The following is a 20,408-nucleotide window of genomic DNA, read 5'->3' as shown; positions in this document are numbered from 1 at the left end:
TCACTTTAGTCTTCCCCCCCCCCCAATATTTAATTCCTGCACTGAGTGTTAATTCCACTGGACTGAGCAGAATATGATACACAGTTAACTCTGTGAAATAAAGATCAAGTCAATAAACCATAAGCTAAAGGAAACATCTGTTGAACATTAGCATTGGGTTGGCCAAAAAGTTCATTCAGTTAGTGAATATGTTTTTCAATAAAGTTCTTCGTGAAAATGAAAAATGTCCTTTATATTTACTTAAAACCAAATGAACTTTTTGGCCTACCCAATATATACAGGGCACCTGTTTAAAGACTGACACCCACTACATCCTAAAATAAGGTCCCAGAAGGTGCCATCTGTTCACTCATTCAATCACTTGCTGAATATCTTTGGACCAAGTACATGGATACAGATGAGAACAAGACAGATGCAGGACTGTACTCATGGAGCTTAAAGTTTAGTCACAACTTTTGAGACATGTCCTCACAACCCCAAGAGAAATTTCATCATGTATTTCCTTGTGACCCTGAGACTGTCACATTAAACCTCAGCTCTTATGGTAAGTTATTTTCTAATACCTTTTTAAAGCTATTAAATAGCCCTCCTGGCAGAGATTATGTTTTTGTATCTTTCATGTACCTACTACTCTGTGTGCCTAACACAGAAGCTTGATGTGTACTTGTGAGTTTAAAAATTTTTTTTATTTTTACAAAAGCAAAATAAGCTTGTTGCATTAATAAAACAAAATTTATTGATAAGTAAAATATGCTTATTGTATTGACTGTAGAAACCTGACTTTCACTTTGAAAAGTGTTTCATTCCAAGAAAGCACATCACCTCTTTAATACTAACATAACGGTTCCGAACACAAGGAAGACACTCTAATTGTTTCAGGTCTAGTAGCCCCAGCCCAGTGTCCTGACTCACCCCTAGAATCAGAGCCACTCTCCCCTCTCCTGGGTCTTACCTCAGAGGCCTTCAGGTTAATGTATTTGAGGTAACAGTCATGGAGATCAAGGTAACGACCATATCCCTCTTCATCTGTGAACTCCACCAAATCTGAAGGAATCAGATGTCAAGATTCAGATACTAAAGACCACTTTCTTGGACTTGGCTTTTCAAGTGGACTGCATTGTTTCATAATGCAGCCCTTCACCCAAATATCCTCCCTCTAGTCACAAAGTGAACAGACCTCGCTTTTCCAGGAGAGTGAATTTAAGCTGGGCTAGCACAAAATGACTATTTTGTCCAAGGCCGATTCAGGATGACAATCTAGTCCAGACTTTTCTCTAGTCTAGCAAAGAGGAAATCAGTAAGGGAACCTGGCTATAAATTTCTCTGGGGCCATTTTCCAGGGCTCTGAGGGCAAATCTGAACTCAAATCTGAACTCTGGTCATTAACCTGTACTTCTGCTAGTGCTGGATAGAAACATTAAACGCTACTTACTTTGTGCCTCTTCACTTGGATTCTCTCGAGCCTTCAGGAGCTCCTCAAATTCCACTGACATTGGCACACAGATCTGATGGGAAAAAGAGGAAAAGCTCAGGTGGCTTTTTCAACATAGAAGTTGCAATATCACAGAATGGACTATATAGAAAGTTGGATTTCTAACACTATATTTGGCCTTGATTTTTCATTAGGAGCTTTCTTCTGTTTTCTAATTACCTTGCTTTTTCCTTTTCCTTTTTGCATTGTTTAACTAAAAATTGCTGAAATAACACATGCTTACAAAAACTCAAATAACACAAAAAGACAAAATGAAAAAAAATCAAGGCTCAGGGCTTCCCTGGTGGCGCAGTGGTTAGGAAACCACCTGCCAATGCAAGAGACATGGGTTCGAGCCCTGGTCCAGGAAGATCCCACATGCTGCGGAACAACTAAGCCTGTGCACCACAACTACTGAGCCTGCGCTCTAGAGCCCGTGTGCCACAACTACTGAGCCCATACGCCACAACTAACTGAAGCCTGCACGCCTAGAGCCCAAGCTCCCAACAAGAGAAGCCACCACAATGAGAAGACTGCACACCACAAAGAGTAGCCCCCGCTCGCCGCAACCAGAGTAAAGCCCACGTGCAGCAATGAAGACCCAACGCAGCCAAAAATAAAAATAAAACAAGTAAATTTATATGTATATTAAAAAAAATCAAGGTTCCCTTGGACTTCCCTGGTGGCATAGTGGATAAGACTCCGTGCTCCCAATGCAGGGGGCCTGGGTTCAATCCCTGGTCAGGGAACTAGATCCCACATGTGTGCCGCAACTAAGAGTTCGCATGCCTCAACTAAGGAGTCTGTGTGTCGCAACTAAGGAGCCCACATGACACAACTAAGACACCTGGTGCAACCAAATTAATAAATATTAAAAAAAAAAAGCAAGGTTCCCCTTTAATAATTCTCCTGGGAATAGCTAACCACTGTCAACAGACCTTTTTCATTTTTTAAATTTTTTATAAATTTATTCATTTATTTAATTTTTGGCTGCATTTGGTCTTCGCTGCTGCATGTGGGTTTTCTCTAGCTGCTGAGAGTGGGGGCTACTGTGTTGCGGTGCGCGGGCTTCTCATTGCGGTGGCTTCTCTTGTTGCAGAGCACAGGCTCTAGGCGCACGGGCTTCAGTAATTGTGGCTCACAGGCTTCAGCAGTTGTGGCTCACGGGCTCTAGAGCGCACGCTCAGTAGTTGTGGCGCAGGGGCTTAGCTGCTCCGCGGCATGTGGGATCTCCCCGGACCAGGGCTCGAACCCGTTTCCCCTGCATTGGCAAGTGGTTCTTAACCACTGCGGCACCAGGGAAACCCAACAGACTTTTAAATGTCAGCCATTCCCAAACTCTGCTGCACGTTAGAATCACCTGGGAGAGTGCTAAAAAATCCTAACGCACTTGATACCAAATTTAATCAGAAGTGGTGGGGAGGTATCAGTACTTTTTAAACACTTCCAGATTCAAATGCACAGCAAAATTTGGAAACCACTGCTCTAGGTATTTAAATATATATATTTGTGCAAGTACATACAGGCAAGTGCAAGATTATTATTTTGTTTCTTACATAATTAGACTTACTTTTTTTCCCCTTAGTATATCTTAGGCATTCTTCCAATCATTTATTTAACCATTTATTCCTCATCACCTTTCTATCTGGGCTGGGATAAGGTTAACACACCAGAATGGTACTTGGGCCTTCTCTCTCGGTTACCAAAAGACTTAATACTCTACCTTCCAAAGGGGATGAGGAGACATAGGTAGGTGTGTGAGTCCATTCATGTACCTCCACTTAACTTCAATAAATAGCCTCTCCTGTCTGGTATTTGCAGTCTCTTCATTTTTCCATCTGCTCCTTGAAGTATGTATGCCTTCCCTATTTTCCTTGTGATCCTCCTGCTTCTCCTCTCCTTTTTTCTGCCAGTCTTTCAAATGCATACTAAACACTCCACACTACTGTAACCTCATTATCTATTTGTGCCTCTGTGACCAGATTTCCACTCCCGCTTCTTCAACAGAGTAGCAACCCTGGCAGTTACCAATCAACAACAGTTGAGGGGCTTCCCTGGTGGTGCAGTGGTTAAGAATCCGCCTGCCAATGCAGGGGACACGGGTTCGAGCCCTGGTCCGGGAAGATCCCACATGCCGCGGAGCAGCTAAGCCCGTGCGCCACAACTACTGTCTAGAGCCCACGTGCCACAACTACTGTCTAGAGCCCACGTGCCACAACTACTGGGGCCCGCGCACCTAGAGCCCATGCTCTGCAGCAAGAGAGGCCACCCCAATGAGAGGCCGGCACACCGCAAGGAGTAGCCCCCACTCGCCAGAGCTAGAGAGACCCCACACACAGCAGAGAAGACCCAACACAGCCAAAAATAAATAAATAAAAATAAATTTAAAAGGCCTATGCAGTAAAAAAACAAATAAACAAACAAAACAACAGCTGATCCCAGTAACTTCCTTTGTGAAACTCATTGGCTGAGCTTCAGTAAGATATTACCTGGAGCTGCCATTTGACCTGTGATGGATGGCTTCCCAGGCTCCTTTTCAGTTAAGTACCTTATTAACAGTGTGCCTCAAGGCACACAGAAGCTGACAGTCTCCCTTCACACTGTCTCTCCCTCCCAGAACTCTATGATCCATGGCTTCAACCATCAAGTACATGTGGTAATTCTCAAGCCCCAGTCACCTAATTTCAACTGCTCATGGGACACTTCTACCTACATATAATATCACCTGAATATCTACATACATAAAAATTCATTTCCACTACAAGTGGGTTACCTCTTTCTTCCTTATTTCTATCAAGGGAACAACTTTTTAGTTACACAGGCATAAAAGCTCAGAGTAATCACTGACCTATCTCTCTCCACTTCTCCTACAGCAATGCCTCGCTCCCCCTTCCCCCAGAATTCCTTTGGTCAGCTGTATAAGATGCTTAATGGATTCTTCAATAACTGAGATGGAATCCCTGCTCCTTATCATTTTACAATATAGTGGGGCAGACGTTCATTGTCATAAAATATGACAGAATCATAAAGATAGGAAAGATTAATTGGGGAAGTAAAGTAGACTAGGAAGGAATTTTCATGAAAGAGTAGGCCTCTGGACTGAATCATGAAGGTGTAATGATCACTGGAAGCGAGTAAAGCCTTTTTGTGTTAGTTGGATCCTCTAGGTAGCAGATTTTAAGACAGAGTCAGGAGTGCAAGTGGTTTATTGGGTGGGTATTATCCATTAAAGATAAAAAGGAGAGAGGAGGATTGGGCAGGGAGAGCCCAGACCACGATGAAGATAGGACAAAATCTTGACCAACCTAATGAGGAACTCTGGAGCAAAGATTACTCACTAGAAGAGTCTCACAATGGGCAGAACTAACCAGGCCATGGTACCCACACTGTGCTCAGTCACTGGTTGGGGGCTGCCCAGGAAGAGAATGGCCTTAGCTTAAAGCTGAGGGAGATCCTGAAAGCACTGGAGTTGCAGGATGTCACCTAACTTCGCTGCTTGCAGCTAACTGGCGAGTTCTTTTTTGAAGGGACACCTGAGTGGCAATCTCCACTTTCCTTACACCTTTCCTTTGTATGCTCTTTGGACAGGTTTGGAGAAAATACTTTCTGAAAATACTTTCTGAGGTCATACCTCATTTGGGTGCTTCCGGTGGAATTCCTTTATTTGTTTGAGTCTATTATAGAATTCAGCAAATTCATTGGGTCCTGAAATGGCATTGAGCTCCTCCTTTCGTAACCTGCAATTTCAGAAAAAAAAACAGAGAACACGGAACACAAACTTAGTCCTTTAACCATGGCTCCTCAAAAGCAGTAATTCCTGGATTGGCTGCGACTGTCACTTACCCATCCTTATCATCATACAAATCCCTCAGGTTCCCACTGACTTCCATATACCTCTGAAAAGCAAACACAAACCCATCAGGATGAAGCAATCTGTACAACTTAGGCCCAAGCAACCAACAAAGGCTCTCTTGTCAAAGCCCAGGGAAACCGCGAGAGGTATGGTGTTAAAAGTTCCTGTTCTTTCTGGTACCTTTAACAGACAGCACTGGTTCCTAGTTACTTTTTAAAACAGGTCATTTTGAAGATTAAGTGATGTGATTTGAGGGGTGGCAGAAAATTCCTATATTTAACTTTCCCTAGAAGTGTCATAAAAGAGAGCCGTTGTCACCCTTTGGTAAACAGCAGTTCCCACCGAAGACACTCAAAGATAAAAGGGCGGTCCAGGGTGATTTTCACTACTTCAAAAGGCTTCACTGAGAAGTACACAGACTAAATAAGACATCACACAGTTTCTTTTGGATTCGAACTCAGGATGGTATGAGTACGTAGTCCCTTCTCCAAAACTTTTGGGACCAGATTTGTTTCAGAATTTGGAATTTTTAAGTTCAGGAAGGTACTGCATGCAATATCCCTAGTGGAATCTGGAACACATGTTAATAGTTCTGCAGTGAAACTTACGCATTACTTATTAAATGTGATAAAGACCATAAAAAGCCTCCCATCTGTTCAGATCAAGTCAGATTTTTGCCACTAAACAATTACCAGAACAAACAAATAAAAAACCTTTTGTTTTCAGAGTATTTCAGATTTGGGAATTTAGATAAGGGATTAGGGGCTTGTAATGTTAATTATCTCCCCAAAATTAGAAACTCTGTGATTAGGTCTTTTATTCTTTTCTAAACAGATTTCAAACGTGCAAGAGTAGAGAGCATGGTATAACGAACCTCCATTTACCTACCACTTAGCTTTAACATAAAAACGTATCAGTATTTTGACTTTAATTACTTTTCTAAAAGTAAGAAATTGAACTATTACTAGGAAAATGCAGTGTGGTAGGCAAAAAGTACTTCAAATGCTTCAATACAGTGTTCTGGGAGGAAAACAGTAATACACAGCATTCTCTTTTGGGGAGAAGGGAGAGTACCTTCTAAGCCCGAATGGTTGACTCCTGGTAACTACTCATTGCACATCCATGGGATACAGAATGCTCTAAGGGGCATCTTTCCAAGTAATTAAGAATGAATAAGAGTTCCCCATTCACAGAAGCGAGCAAGGGTGTTTAAGCACCCTTTGGCAGGCATACAAACCCTCGACTGGCCAACCCGGTTACCTTTGTCCAGGGCTCCAGGTGACCCCCCCGCCCCCTTCTTCCAGCCCATCGCGACCCAAAGAGAAGTGGACAGCGGGGCACTCACATCTTGCATGGCCCGTGTGCGGTGGTCAGAATTGATCTGGTCCCGGAGCTGAAGAAAGGCAAACGGTGACACAAAACACCGTTAGTCGGAGTTCTGAAGTTGGAAAGGCCGCCCAAGGGCGGAGCTTATCCGCTCAGGTCTTAGTGGCCCAAGCAGAGAGGCCTCTGGGCGCTGGGCCCGGGGGAAGGTTACCTAGGCCAGAGCTCGGGTAGGGAGCCCCGGGAAGCGGCGGGCGCGGGGCAGGTCTGAGGACCGAAGAAAACTCTCAGAGGTTGAACCCGGGCATGGGGCCCAGCCTCAGGGGTAGCCCCTGCCCAGGCCCCACTCACCGTGGACTTCTTAGTGAGCATCTCTTTAGCCATGACGTCCATGAGCCGTTCCTTCTCCTCGTGGTAGCGCCGCTGCTGCTCCAGAATTGTCTCCATCTTCCTTCCTCCGCCGCCGCCTCAAAGCAAGCTAGGACACCGACACTGCCGGAAACAACTCCTGCCGCCTTGCGCGCCCGCGTCCCTAAGCGGCGCGTCCGGCGTCACCTAAGTTCCGCAGCTGCCGGAAGTTCTTCGGGGACTCGAGGAAAAGTGAGCACCGCAGGAGACCCAGTCAGTGCTATGGAGACGGCTGCAGTGCCCCTGCTGGCCGGGGGTGTGTGGCGCGATGCCGAACGATTTACAGGTGCCTCTAGGGGGCATACAGAAATCCACCAGCCTGGCAGTAAGGAATCTGACCTGGCTTCCTCGGCCGCGTGGCCGGGCGGGTAGCGACCTGGACTGAGTAGTTGAAGAGCATGGATGAGAGCTGGGGAACCGGAACTTGTGTCTCCGGCTCTCAGTGTGACCTGTGACAACGTTTTATCCTTCTCGAGACATCGGTGTCCTTGTCAGTAAAATGGGGATGATAGCGGGTTTCTTTTCTTCTTCCCTCCTTCCCTCCTTCCCTCTCTCTTTTTCTTTTTTGATACATAGAAACAACCTAATTGTCTATCAGCAGGGGACTGGTTAAATAAAATATGGTACATTCAAGCAGTAAAATGCTATACAGCTATAAAAAAAAATGAAGCAAGTCTATATGTCCACTTCTAGGTGGAGAAATGAAAACGTATGTCCGTTTGTTCAGACGTTCATAGCACCATTATTCGTTATCAAGAAAAACAGGGCGTAACCCCCAAAAGCCATTAACTGGTAAATGTACAAACCAAATGTGGTGTATCCATACGATGGAATGTTATTCAGCAATAAAGGAATGTTACAGTATGCATGAACCATGAAAACATCATGCTAAGTGAAAGAAGCCAGACACAAAGAACGACATTAGTGTATGTCGGGATGGCAAATCTATAGAGACAGAAAGTAGATGAGCGGTTGCCTGCTGCTGAAGGTGAGACCGGAAGTAACTGCAAAAGACGCAAGAAATCTTTTGGAGGTGATAGATATGTTCTAAAATTGGATTGTGGTGATAGTGGCACAAATCTATTAAATTTGCTGAAATTAATTGAACCGTACACTCAAATTGGGTGAATTTTATGGTATGTAACTCATACCTCTGCAAAACTGTTTTAAAAATCTGTATGAACTCAGATGGAAATATGGCCACACAGAGTGAAAAAAGCTAGAGGCACAGCAGTGTATATAAAAATAAATACCCACCTTTCCTCTTTGGTGGGTGGACCACCTAAGCACCATTCACCTGATGCCTTCCTTCCCCGAAAACCTTCTCCTTCCCCATTCTTTCAAACCAGTCACCAAGTCCTGTCTTTTCCATTCCTGCTGCCACCTGTCTCATTATCTCACCTGAACCACTGCACTAGCCTCCTAGTCAGTCTGCTCATCTTACCCCTCCAATCCATTATTCACGCTGCAGCGGAGTGATCATCTCACACCCTTGCCTAAACATTTCCACTGGCTGCTTTACCCGCAGGGTGAGGTCTGTTTGACTTGGCATTCGGCGTTTCATGACCTGGCCGCTGCCTGACGTTTTAGTCTCTTGGCACTTCCTCCGAATGAAATTACTTGCTGCTTCCCCAAAGCACACCATATGTTTTTTCAGGCCTCCAGGCCTTTGCACTAGCTGTTTTCTATGCTTGGACTACTCTTCCTCAGCAGGTATTTATTGAACATGTAGTAAGTGCCTGAAGCTGAGAGTGGAGGGGTGAGCAAGGCAGGCGTGAGCCCAATCCTCAGAGGCTGGTGGAAGAAAGAGACAAAAAATGTCGACATACAATCATTAATTATAAGCACACATGGTGGGCATTCGTAAAGGTTTGTAGAAAATGTCAACCACGGCTTCAGAAAGTTTAGGATTCGAATTGGGCCGGGGAGGCAGTGTGGATCTACCTATGTGACTTTGGGGAACTAACGAATGGAGTCTCCACCTCCGTGAAATGGAAAAACGCCCGCCCCATAGGATTTCTGGGAGGATTTCTTTTGAGATACATATAATCACGCGGTTCTGCCGGACCGGAGGGCCCCTCCCCCACAGGGCGCCGAGAGTCCGCCCGCCCCGCGCGCGGGCCCCCACCCGGGAAGGCCGCTGGCGGTACGTGAGCGCCTCAGCCTGCGCCGCAGCCAGTGCGCACGAGTCGGGCTCCGACGGTCTGGACCGCGGAGCCCAGACCGCAGGCCGCCGAGAGAGCAGGGGCAGGGGCGTCGGACGCCGAGAGAGGGGAGCAGCGCTCCGCCCCATCTCCCCATTTTGGGGGATAGCCCCCCTCGCTCATTCCCGCCCCCGCCCTTGAATCACGGGGAGGCGGGGCCATGACCCATTCATGCCGGGAATCGGATCCAGATGTTCCCGTGGCGCGTGCAGCTGCATCCTTGCCTTTTTTGGCAAAAAACGTGCGGCCGCAAGCGGATCCCGGGCCGCCTCCGCTAATCCTCGGGAAGAGGGGGAAGGGGGCTGAGGGTCTGGGCCCAGATTGGGGATCCGCACCCGGTGCTCGGCGGGGTTTGGGGAGGGATGGTAAGGGAGGGGGGCGATTTGTACCCGACGGAGAACCCAACGCCGTCGGCCCGCCCTGCTCCTGTCCGGAACCTCCCCCAAACCCCTCCCTTCCCCACTCGGAGGAAAAAGCCCTTTGCCAGCAGGGGGGAAGCCAGCTAAGCCTGAGAGGGACAGTAGCGGCCGCGGGGATCCCCTTTCTCGGGAGAGATTTCCCACCCCGCCTGGCAGCTTCCTCCTCTGCCCTGCATGGAGGAGGTCGAGGTCGGGAAGAGCCTCCGAGTCCCGTGGTGTGCGGAGGAATCCTCCCTGCCCCTCCACCCCCAGACAAACACACAGAGGCCTTCGCTTCCTCATACTGCTTTATTGCAGAATCTGAAAGGGGGGTGAGCCAAACCCACCCCTCTGCCCATCTCTGGGCAGAATGGAGCTGAAATGAAATGAAACGAGAAAACACTCGACAGCAAGGGCTGGGCAAAACCCTGTACCCTAGGACCCCCTAACCAGTGAACCCCTGATGTGCTGCCCAGGCAGCCCCATCCCTGGGAATAGCGGTGGGATGGGGGTGGGGAGTGTCAAGCCTGAGTACAGTCCACTTCTGAGGACTTCTCAGGCACCCATAGGAGACCTAAAGTCTTCAGGGGAGAAGTCTAGATTGAAGGGGGCTGGGGTCCCAGAGCTCTGAATTAGGGAGAGGGCTTCATCTGGGAAGCTGGACCATAGGGGAGAGGACTGAGTTCTGGCGTTCAGGCTTGGGGAGGGGATTTGAATGATGGAGGCTCCATAAGAGCCCAAGTTTGGGGGCCCTGGGTCAAGAAGTACCAGATTGGGGATGTTGGAGTGGGGAGGCTGAATCCTGGAGCCCAGAGGTAGCCCCAATTTGGGGAGGGGCTGGGTCCCAGAGGTGGTTTGGAAAAGGAGCCTTAGTCCTGGAGCCCTGGTTTGGGAGGGCCTGGGCCCAGGAGCCCTGGCTCAGGGCCCCGCCTGGCTGCAGCCCTGGCACAGCACTTGGTCTCCGTCCGGCACGAAGCCCTGGCCCACCAGGGAGGTGGAGCATCGGGCGCAGGAGAAGCAGCTGTGGTGCCAGTGGCGGTCTTCAAAGGACACATACTTGCCTTCACCGAGTCCTGGAGGGAGGCTGGAGGTTAGCTCTGCGATCTGGAGGGTGGGCGGTCCTGTCCCTCGGCCTCACCCGGTACCAGGTCCCATTCCCTTGCCTACACTCTGCCCACTCTGTCCTTTGACCCCTTGTCCCACCTGTGATGGGGCGCTTGCAGCTGCTGCACTTGGGTGCAAAGAGTTCTCCAAAACAGGCCACACAGTAGGGATCGTCATCTCGGGAGGTGAACTGCTGCCCTGCCAGGGGCGTCTGGCAGCCGGTGCAGACCAGGCATTCCCGATGCCAGGGCTGGTCACGGTATGTCACGCCACCCTGTGTCAGTGTCTGTGGGGCGGCGTCTGTCAGCAGGGGGAGTGGGGATTCCTACCCCACGACAGAGCCTTGCTCACCCCACCCCTGTGTGCAGTGGAGCTCGGCACCCCCGCCCCGCCGGCCCAGCCCCCACCTTGCTGCAGCGGGCGCAGCGAGGAGCAAACTTGTTCTCATAGCAGGGCACGCAGTAGTGAGCACCCTTGTCGGGCACAAAGGAACGGGAGCCCAGCGGCTGCTCACAGCTGCTGCACAGGAAGCAGTGCTCATGCCACGTCTGGCCTCCGTACTCCAGCTTCCGGGATCCTGTGGGGAACACGGGTCCCACTCAGAGGCTGAGTCCCGAGCTCCTGAGTGCCACCCTCTGCCACCCCCCGAGGAGGGTCCCCGCTGCTCCCACAGCCTACAGGGCGGTGTCCATGCATTTGCAGCAGGATCCCCACCGCATCTACTGCACATGCTAACCACCTCCCCCCGACACTGGATATGCTGGCTAAGCACGTGCTAGGCCCCCATGAACCAGACCTGAGGGTTTGGCATAGGTGAAGTCCCCACAGGTACCAGAATATGACGATCTCAGCATACGCCAGGCCTCCAGGTCACAGGCACGGTGACTCAGTGTGTGCTAAGCGCTTATACACCAGGTGTGACAGTGTGAGTGCACACACAAAGACCCCATATACGAGGCAAGCAAGTCCCTGCCCACAGAGTTCTGCCCCGGACGTGATAGATTCAGAACATAATAAGCCCCGGCATATCCTAGTCATGCCAATCTCCACGTGTTCTAAATCCTCACATTCTATCAACCATGCAGGTTGCCATACGCGTTAAGCCCTTTATTTCTATGTCTTTGCACACACCAAGCCCCAATGCAACGAACACTGACAGTCTCAGCACACTCGTAGCTCCTATGGGTGCCAAACACGCTAAGCCCCCAGGTGTGTATCATGCGTTGTCAGTCCCCGTGCGTGCTAAGCTCCCAAGAGCAGATAAGCACGACAGATACTGCACACAGTAAATTTCCAGGAACGTGCTGCGTGTGCTGGTCTTTACCAAGCCTCCATGTTGTATCAGACAGGCATGCCAGTCCCTTACAAGAACCCTACACAGATGCCAGGCATGCCAGTCCCACGCACAACGAGCCCCTGGGAACGTACCGGGCATGACGGTCTCCCCGCAGGCGGAGCACTGTGAGGAGAAGGCACTGCAGTAGCAGTCGTTACAGAGCAGCTCGCTGTCCTGGCAGGTGAAGGGCTCGTCGGCCAGGGAGCGCTGGCAGCGGCAGCAGCGGAAGCAACCCTCGTGGAAGTGGCGGTCTTCGTAGAACAGCTCCTGTGTGGAGCACAGCAGGGGCACTGGCACCTTCGCCCCTTCCTGCCAGCCTCCACCCACTCCCTGCCCTGTGTGGTCCAGTCCTTACCCTCGAGTCGTGCCCGATAAGCTGCTGGCACTCGGCGCACGTGTTGGCGAAGGTGTTGTCATAGCAGGGCACACAGTAGGGTCCGTTGTCTGTCTGGATGTATTTGCGCCCGTACAGGGACTCGCTGCATTTCGCACAGTCAAAGGCCTCGCTCATGGTGGCTGTGAGTCAACCCTGTTAGGGACACAAGGCGGGGCAGGGGTCACCCAGAGGGGCTGTGGCTCAGCCCACTGCATTTAAAAGAGAGCAAGAACTAGGCATAGGAAATGCCAGGTCAGAGCAGGTGGTGATGGGGAATGGGTGTTTCTGAGAACACAAAGAGTCCTGCATGTTTATTTCTGTATTTAACGTTGGGGATGAGAGGGGGTCAGGAAAAAACCAGGAAGCAGAAGTTCTTTTCTTATCTTGGCCCTGGCAGAACTGGGGGGAGGGGGCTTTTCCTGGGTCAATGACTCATTTCCTGCCCCTGCATTTAGCCTGAGTTTAGCCTCCACTGTCCCTACTGTCCCCAAGGGGGTAAGAGCAAGGACATGGAGCCACCCCACCCTGTCCCATACGAACAGCACTCTCACCCTCTCCTGACTCCCAGGAAGGGACCCTAGGGGTATACCCAGAGCTCTGGAGTGGGGAGCTTAGGGATGAGAATGGGGCTGTTTGTACCCCACCCCCCAAACCCCAGCCAGGAAACAGCGGAATGTAAGAAGGATGCTGGGCCAGTGAATGGTGGAGGTGGAGGAGGCTGATGGGAGAAATCACATTGGGCCTCCCCTCCCAGGAGAATCCAGCAACAAGGACTTCAGAGGCTCAGCCTAGGTTTAAGCAGGAAGGAAATCCTGCAAGCTGGACACAGCCAAGCTTCCCCAGCTGGACCCTCTGCCCTCACCCCCTCCACCTCCCGCTGGGTCTCTGGTCACACCAGCCTGCGCAGCCTTGGCCTGCAACACCTGCAGCAGCTGTGGCGGCACAGATGGCCAGATGTCGGGTTTTGCCAGCCAACAGGGGAGGAAAAAAGGGAAATGAGATGCTTGGGGACGGAGAGGGGAACTGGAGGTTATGCAGTGTGCCTCCTGCTGTCTCCTGCCGGTCATCACTCCTGGCAGCGACTGGCAAAGCCCCAGAATCTTTCCATCCCCTGGGTCATTATTTCCCTCTCCCTGCCTCTGGGAGAGACAGCCTCTCCCCAGCTTTTTGAAGGGTTTGGGGCCGGGGAGTGAAGGGTGAGAGAGTGGGAGCCACTGAAGACATTTCCTCTCCAATCAGGCCTCCCTACGGTGGGCAGTCAGGAAAGGGGGAGCCCTGAGTGCTGTTGCTGCAGACACCCAGCCCCCCACCAAACCTCAGACACTTTCCATTTTCTCAGGAACAAAGCATGTTTGTGGGATGAGGTCATCCACACAGCTGCCTCTGCAGCAGGAGCTTGGGGAGTAGGGAGGGTGAGGAAGTGGGGTTCCCAGTCCCTTCTGCTGCCCGATTCCAGTCTCTAGCCCCAAATTCAGAGCTCCCCACTCCCAGTCTCCTCCATCATGAAGCCTGCTCTCTGAGGACTGGGATCCCGGGGTGGGTGGAGAGGAACCACTTGGACCCTAGGAAGGGGATGTTCTCACAGCTGCAGATGGGCCCCAGGAGTACAAAGGAACCCACCAACACACTCCTCCACATTAGACCCCAGTAACTGGCAGTCCCCAGAGCCTGGCCTGGCTCAAGCTGAAGGCGAAGCCCTCCTTTTCTCAGCCACCCCCCCGCAGGAAATTCTAGCCAACAAGCGTGGCTCTGGTTTGGAGTTCAGACTCCAGGCGCCAGCAGACGCCCCAAGCCTAGGGGGCCTGGCTCTTCTGAAGGGGTGGCTCATGAACCCACAGCTGCCCTTCTGTACGATGGGAAGACACTCAGTTCATGCCCCAGGCCAGGGCATGAGGCCGCCAGGAGCCGGGGTCTTCAGAGCCGGGACTTCTGGGCTGGGGGCTATGCTGGAGGGTGGAGGGTATCCCTCCACCTCAGTCCACTCCTCGCCATTCAGGCCTGGGTTTCCTCTGGCCCAACATCTGAGGGTTGCCTGGGCCGTGAGCCACGGGGCAGCGGGGGCCACACAGGTGGAGTGTGGCCATGCATCCATCCACGAGTGACCTGGGCCCTTCCTTCCTTCCTGGCTTGGCCCCCAACAGCTCTGTCATCTTCCCAGGTCCAGACTAGCCCTAGGCCTGCCTACTGGGAGGCAGTCACCACTCTGAGACAGGGGCACCCCAAATAGGGTATGGGTGTGGCTTCTGTTTCTTTCCCAGAATCCCCTAGTCTGTCCAGCTGGGCTCTGGTGAGGACAGAGTGAAGGGCGCTATCAAGGCCCACCTGTCTCTGCCCTTTGTCTGCCCCTCCCCCCTCCCCCTTTCCCTGGCAGGACTGAGGGACTAAAGGGAGCCAGTCCTGTATTCCTTCACGGCCGGTAGGGGGGTCGTGGGGAGAGCGCTCAGTCTGCCAGATGGCTCTCAGCCGCTGCCCCCAACACACACACCCGCCTACACCTGACCCACACACACATCTGACCCCTCCCCGTGAACCTCCTGCAGCTCAAAATGGCTGGATAATGGCCGTGGCATGTGCTGTGTAGAGGCTTGAGCTGTGAAATATAAACCTGGGTGATCTTGGGCAAGTCACTTAAGCTCCCTGAGCCTGCTTCCCCATCTAATACTACCTCCTACCTCCTAGGGTTGTTGCCAGGCTTAAATGTGATGATACTTGGAAAGCACCTGGGAGATACTAAGTAGTCAGTAAATGGTAGCTCTTAGTGTTTTATTATCAGCCCCTCACTCATACGGGGGTCAGTCAACAGTTTCTCAGCCAGGCCTGGGTCAGGGGGCTGGCCTGGGACTTGACCTTGACATTCTCAGCGGGGGCCCAGGGAGAGAACAAAAAGGGAACTCCCTAGTTCTGCTGGGGGAGCTGAAGAGGCCCAGGCCGTGGGGCTCACTGAGACCAGTGGGGCCAGTCTGACTCCAGTGAGCATAACTCTGAAACCCCCAACACAGGTACACAGGTGTACACACCTGCATGCTGCTTTGCCTCTCACAAAGCGCTTTCCCACCCACCCACCATCTATCAGATTGCACAAAGGGCAGGCGGGATAGGGTATCATCCTCATTTTACAGCTGAGCACAGAGGCCAGGGACAGGGCAGGGGCATGCCCAAAGTCACTCAGGTATCAGAGAGCTCAGGTCCCTTGCCTCCCAGCCTGGAGCCCTTTCCTGTTTCCCTAGAAATGGTGGTGGACGGGGTGGTCAGCGTTTAAGAGCAGCGGGACAGGAGATGCTGGATGATATCACTAGTACAAGAGCCTGGCTCTTCTCCCCAGCTGCCAGCCCTGTGACTGGAAGACACCCAGAAGTCTTTCCAAGTACCCATGCCAACCGCTCAACCCTTCGCCCCCCTCCACCCCCCACTGTCCAGGAGGACCCTGGCCAGGTCCCACAGCTGTGACTCAGGATCAGAACAGACCCCTCCCCCAGCTTCCAGGAGTTGACAGGGGACTTGAGGGGAGAAATCAAACTCCCCCCACCCTCACCCCTGCTACTAGGCATCCACCCCAAACTCTCCACTCTCTTCCCCGCCCCCGCCATGGGGCCTGGGAGTCAGAGCGGTTTGGGAGAAGGGGGTGGGAAGCAGGATCCAGCAGCTGCTCTGGGGACAGAAGAGGAACAGTTCATTCACCCCGGGTCCCCCAGGGCTGAAGCAGCGCGTCCAAGATTTGAGTTTAAAAATAAGCTGGGGCTGTCTCGGAGAGTGCATAGGGCTCCTTCGAGTCTTACTGTCTCATGTCTCAGGTCCTCTGCCTCACGGAGGCTCAGTTGGCTCAGTGTTTCTGTTTCCCCACATCCTCCCTTCCCAATCTTTCAGGCCTGAGTCCCGCAGGGTCTTGAAAACTGTCACTGCCCCTCCATGACATCTGTCTCTTGGCGTCTAGCTCTGCTCCACTCAGCACGTCTGTGTCTGTAAACTTCAGCAGCTGTCTGTATGTTTCCGTGTCTCTGTGTCTCTGACTGGCTATCTCCCCACGGCAGCCTCTGTGGATTTCTACCACTGTATGCCCAAGTCTTGGCATCTCAAGGGTCTCTAAAGGGTGGAATGTCTTGGTCCCTACCCACCGCCCTTCTCTATCTCTTAGCATCTCTGTATGCCTGAGTGTGTCTGTCTCCAGTCTCTGGATGTCTTTCTAGGCCTCTCAGAGGCTGGTTTACCACAAGGTTAATGAAGCTTAAGCTTCGGGGCCCCTCATTTGCCCAGAACCCTCCAAGGCCCTGGAGAGGGCTGACAGCACGTCTGGGGTCACTGCATGCTTCTTCCTAAAATGCTCCGCTCCACAAAACCTGGGTCGGACCCTATGCCTCGGGTTTGCCTCCCGGTGACTCTACGCCCAAGTCTCTGTCTCTGTTTCGGGTATCTCCGCAGCCTCCTTGTCTAAGCTCGCCGCTCCTGTCTTGTCTCGGTCTCTTGCTCCACCGGGCGTTCTGGAAGCCGGTTTCTCGAACCCTAAAGGTCTCTCTCGACTCTCGCTTTTCCATTTCAAACTTGGCCCCCTGCCCCACCTAACTGGCGTTGCAGCGCCCGGAGCGGTACGGTTCCGGGGGCGCCCCCCGGGGCTCGGCGCCCGCGCGCCACCGGCTCCTAGCATGTTCCCTACGCCCGCGACCGGACCCAGGCGGGGACAGGGGGCGGGGGCCGCGGCTGCCCTTAACCCCCGGCTGGCCGCTTCTCCTTTCCCGCCAGAGGGCGGGGGCCGGGAGCCGGGATGGGGAGCCGGGCTCGGCGGGGAGCTCACCTCGAGGCGGGCGGCGAGAGCGGGGCGCGGCGCTCGCGCGGGGCGGGGGTGGGGTGGGGGGTGGCGGGCAGCCGGGGCCGCGTCCCTCGGCGCCTCCTACCTGTGGGCCGGGCCGAGCAGGACCGAGCTAGCTGCCGGCGAGAATGCCGGCGGCGCACGGACTGTGTGGGCGAGCGGGAGCGCGGCCCCAAGCCCTCCCCGAGGAAGTGAGCGCGGGGGCCCGCCCCGCCCGGACCCCGCCCCCGGCCTCCCCTGCCCGCGGGGTGCGGATCCCGCCCCCGGCCCTCGTCCTGGAGGCTGGGGGCCAGACCCCGCCCCCACCTCCTTTTTAGGCTGGAGCCTGCCCCAGCCCCCTGGGCCCGCCGGGCCTAACCTGGCTCTACCAACCTTCGTGGGCGGCCAGGACCCCGCCCCTGTCCCCTCCCTGCAGCTTTTGCTGTCCTCCTTCTCTTTCCCCACTCTCCTTACCTCCCCCCACCCCAGTCCCCAGCGGCTAGCTGTATTCGGTCTCAGGCAAGGGATACAGGAGGCAGCCGACCAAGGTCCATTTGGGGACCCAGAGGGTCCTCATGCCCTTTTCGTGTCCGCTCCCCCTCGCAGTTTACCCCCAGGGATCACACTCAGCCCTAATTTGTAAAAGAGGACTTATTCCAGCCTGTTGGTGGGGGTGGTTTTGACCCTGCTGTTGCGGCCCTGTCAGTGGGAGCGAAGGTGTGCTCTGAAAACAAGGAGTGAAGTCTAAGGACCCCTTCTATAGGGCCTTGACCTTCAAAGGGCTTCATTCCACAACCCTGAGTGGTGAAAACAGAAGTAACCACCTCCTCACCTCCAGCTGCATCGTGGGACAGAGAAATCCTCCCTTGGTCTCCACAGTGCCCAGGAACAGTTTTGACCTTTGAGGCCTAGGGGAGACCCTAATCCTTGGCCCCATGATTTTTGAGCTTCTCAGGAAGGGGTGTGAGGAGTGTGCAAGGATGGGGCACTGCAGGGACGGTGGAGGGAAGTCCTCCCCGACCTCTACAGTTTCCAACCTTCTGGCTTCCTCCCTGTGCCCTGCCCCGGGCGGGAGGATTGGCGTCTGCCAGGGACACAAGGCCCCTCCAGGTCCTTGAGGCCACCGCCCCTGGGATCCTCAGGCTTGTCACTAGGAATAAATAGCCTCGATCTGGAAGGGGGGAGGGAGGAGGAGGCTCTGCTGTGCTGTTAGCAAAACAAGAGACAGCAAACCAACCCTGGAAATAACCTCCTCAGAGTCTAGAGTAGAGATTCAGGTGCCCACAGAGGCTCTCCCATCCCACAGGCTGGGTCCAGCCAAGCTCTCAGAGCAGAGACTCATTCCCTCCCAGGTTGGGGCTGCTGAGTACCCTCCTCTCCCACTTCTGAATCACACGCCTACCTTTCTGGGTCCCAAGTCACACTTGAGGTCAGGTTTCCTTTCAAAATTAACGAATTCCTTATTATTGTTGTTCCTGATGCCTAAACGGTAAGTGCCATGAGGGCAGGGACTGCGTACTTCTGGTTCACCACTGCATTCTCAGTACCTACTCCAATGTCTGGCACGTAATAAATATCTGATGAATGAATGAATGATGGACACTGCTTCCATTTGGACTCCACACCCCAGATTGGACCACAGGCACATGCTATCTGGAGCCCAGGGAGGGCGCAGCCAGCCCACGGGTGGGCCTTGCTCTGGAATTTGCCTTGCAGGCGTAGGAGACTCCTAGCCCAGGGGAGTGCAGGGAAGACTGCCTGGCTGGAGGAGATGGCAAGAAGGGGTTTGCTCTGGGGTGAGGGGAGGGCAAAGGTGAGCATCCTTCAGAAAGGGAGGAGTTATGAGTGAGTAAGGAAGGTGCTGGATCAAAGGTAGGGTTGGGTGGGTGGGTGGGTGGGTGGGGTCTCTTTTTTTTTTAACTGAAGTACAGTTGATTTACAATGTTGTGTTAATTCTGCTGTACAGCAAAGTGATTTGGGGTCTCTGGTTTTACTCACGGCTTGAATCTCCGATGAGCTGCCTGAATAAGAGCCAATATTTCCTGAGTTCTTACTTTGCACCAGTCCCTGCCTAAGCACTTTACATATATTAATGCACTTGATTTCCAACAACTTTGTGAGATATGTATTTTTATCCTTGATTTAAGGATGAGAACATGGAGGCACAGAGAGAGTAGGTAACCTGCCAAGGGTGACACAGCTAACAATAGAAAAGCCTGGATTCAAATCCAGGCAGTCAAATGTCAAAGCTCCTTATGCCAAAAAAAGAGCTTAATCATTAGGCTCTATCGCCTCTGTAGTCATTTAACCTCTTGAAGCCTCAGTCTGTCATCTGTTCAGAGTGGGGGACTCCCTGTGTCACAGCATTCTTGCGAGGATTGGATGAAAGTACACAGTAGGTATTCAACATGTGGGACACTCCCTCCACTCCAACACTCTCTTTCCTGGTCAAGTGTTAAGATTCTGCTTCTTGGACTTGGAGTCTGGAGGCCCAGAAAAGTTAGGAGACTTTTGACTTGGCCCAGCCTGAGAGAGGGAGACTGGTGTAGGGCAGGGGCTGTATTCTTTCCCCTCCCCATTTCCAGCTCCCCAGTAGGCTCGCATTTCCCTGCGTGCTCTAATTTCCGTTGACCCACGTGGACGTGCCCCAGGCAGGTCTAGGGATCAGCCTCATGGACTCCCTGTTCCTGTTTCCCATCAGTCCTCCCCCCCTCTCAGGGAACAGGTGTGTCTGACCGGGGCTGGAAGCAGAGCCTGAGTGCTGGCTGATTGGCCTTGGGTGAGTGGGATCTGGTTGTCCCTTCCCTCACCCTGGAGGCCCCCCCCCCCACCTTCCTTATCTTGTTCAGGGTCTCCCAAGCTGTTCCCTCACCTTGGAATTGTTTACAAAAGGAGGCCCTGGGTGACTGACGAGTGGCAAGACTCTCATGGTTTCCTCTGGGTGCTGAATCACGCTCTGATGCTTGTAACCACAAGCTCTCCTCCCCACAGTGAGAAAACTCCCTTCCTTCTCTGGCGTATTGCTCACTCTTACCCATTGGGCTGCCTACAGCCCGTGCAGGCCTCCTAGCTGAGCAGACACCTGCTTTCAGATTGCCCAGAAACACTTGCCTAGTGACCCCAAGCCTGGCAATGGGTCTGTGGGTGCAGAGGGT

General features: G+C 52.7%; 2 protein-coding genes across 3 annotated transcripts in view; both read right to left on the bottom strand.

Moving 5' to 3' along the window:
* Nucleotides 1-7,174, bottom strand: part of SF3A3 (splicing factor 3a subunit 3) — a 29,109-nt gene extending 21,935 nt beyond the window's left edge. Inside the window, exons 1-6 of the mRNA XM_022575297.2 lie at nt 6,999-7,174; nt 6,670-6,717; nt 5,315-5,367; nt 5,103-5,208; nt 1,433-1,505; nt 953-1,044 (exon numbers count right to left, since the gene is read on the bottom strand). Coding sequence (XP_022431005.1) covers nt 953-1,044; nt 1,433-1,505; nt 5,103-5,208; nt 5,315-5,367; nt 6,670-6,717; nt 6,999-7,094 — 468 coding nt within the window. The 5' untranslated portion in view covers nt 7,095-7,174. The remainder of the gene's footprint in view (nt 1-952; nt 1,045-1,432; nt 1,506-5,102; nt 5,209-5,314; nt 5,368-6,669; nt 6,718-6,998) is intronic.
* A 2,777-nt stretch (nt 7,175-9,951) lies between these two features.
* On the bottom strand, nt 9,952-17,463 carry FHL3 (four and a half LIM domains 3). Of its 2 annotated transcripts, none has more exons than XM_022575298.2 (6): nt 17,360-17,463; nt 12,453-12,626; nt 12,190-12,364; nt 11,169-11,338; nt 10,861-11,047; nt 9,952-10,730 (listed from the first exon to the last, which is right to left on the bottom strand). In XM_022575298.2, the coding sequence occupies exons 2-6, from the start codon at nt 12,606-12,608 to the stop codon at nt 10,576-10,578; spliced, it is 843 nt and encodes a 280-aa protein (XP_022431006.1). In that variant the 5' UTR covers nt 12,609-12,626; nt 17,360-17,463; the 3' UTR covers nt 9,952-10,575. The 2 variants fall into 2 exon arrangements, with proteins under 2 accessions (XP_022431006.1, XP_022431007.1); XM_022575299.2 differs by lacking the exon at nt 17,360-17,463 and adding an exon at nt 17,260-17,332.
* Nucleotides 17,464-20,408: the final 2,945 nt, after the last annotated feature.

The sequence above is a fragment of the Delphinapterus leucas genome, chromosome 1 (assembly GCF_059928025.1).
Source record: "Delphinapterus leucas isolate spDelLeu-1000000601 "Yukka" chromosome 1, BTC_Dleu_Yukka2, whole genome shotgun sequence".
NCBI lineage: Eukaryota > Metazoa > Chordata > Mammalia > Artiodactyla > Monodontidae > Delphinapterus > Delphinapterus leucas.
Note: the sequence above shows the minus strand (reverse complement) of the source record. Positions and strands in the feature narration are given on the sequence as shown.

Coding starts and splice junctions, on each gene's coding strand:
- FHL3 (XM_022575298.2), bottom strand. CDS start 12,608: ATGAGCGAGGCCTTTGACTGTGCGAAATGCAGCGAGTCCCTGTACGGG. Junction 12,365..12,452: donor TTATCGGGCACGACTCGAGG/GTAAGGACTGGA, acceptor TGCTCCACACAG/GAGCTGTTCTACGAAGACCG. Junction 11,048..11,168: donor GCTGCGCCCGCTGCAGCAAG/GTGGGGGCTGGG, acceptor GCCGCCCCACAG/ACACTGACACAGGGTGGCGT.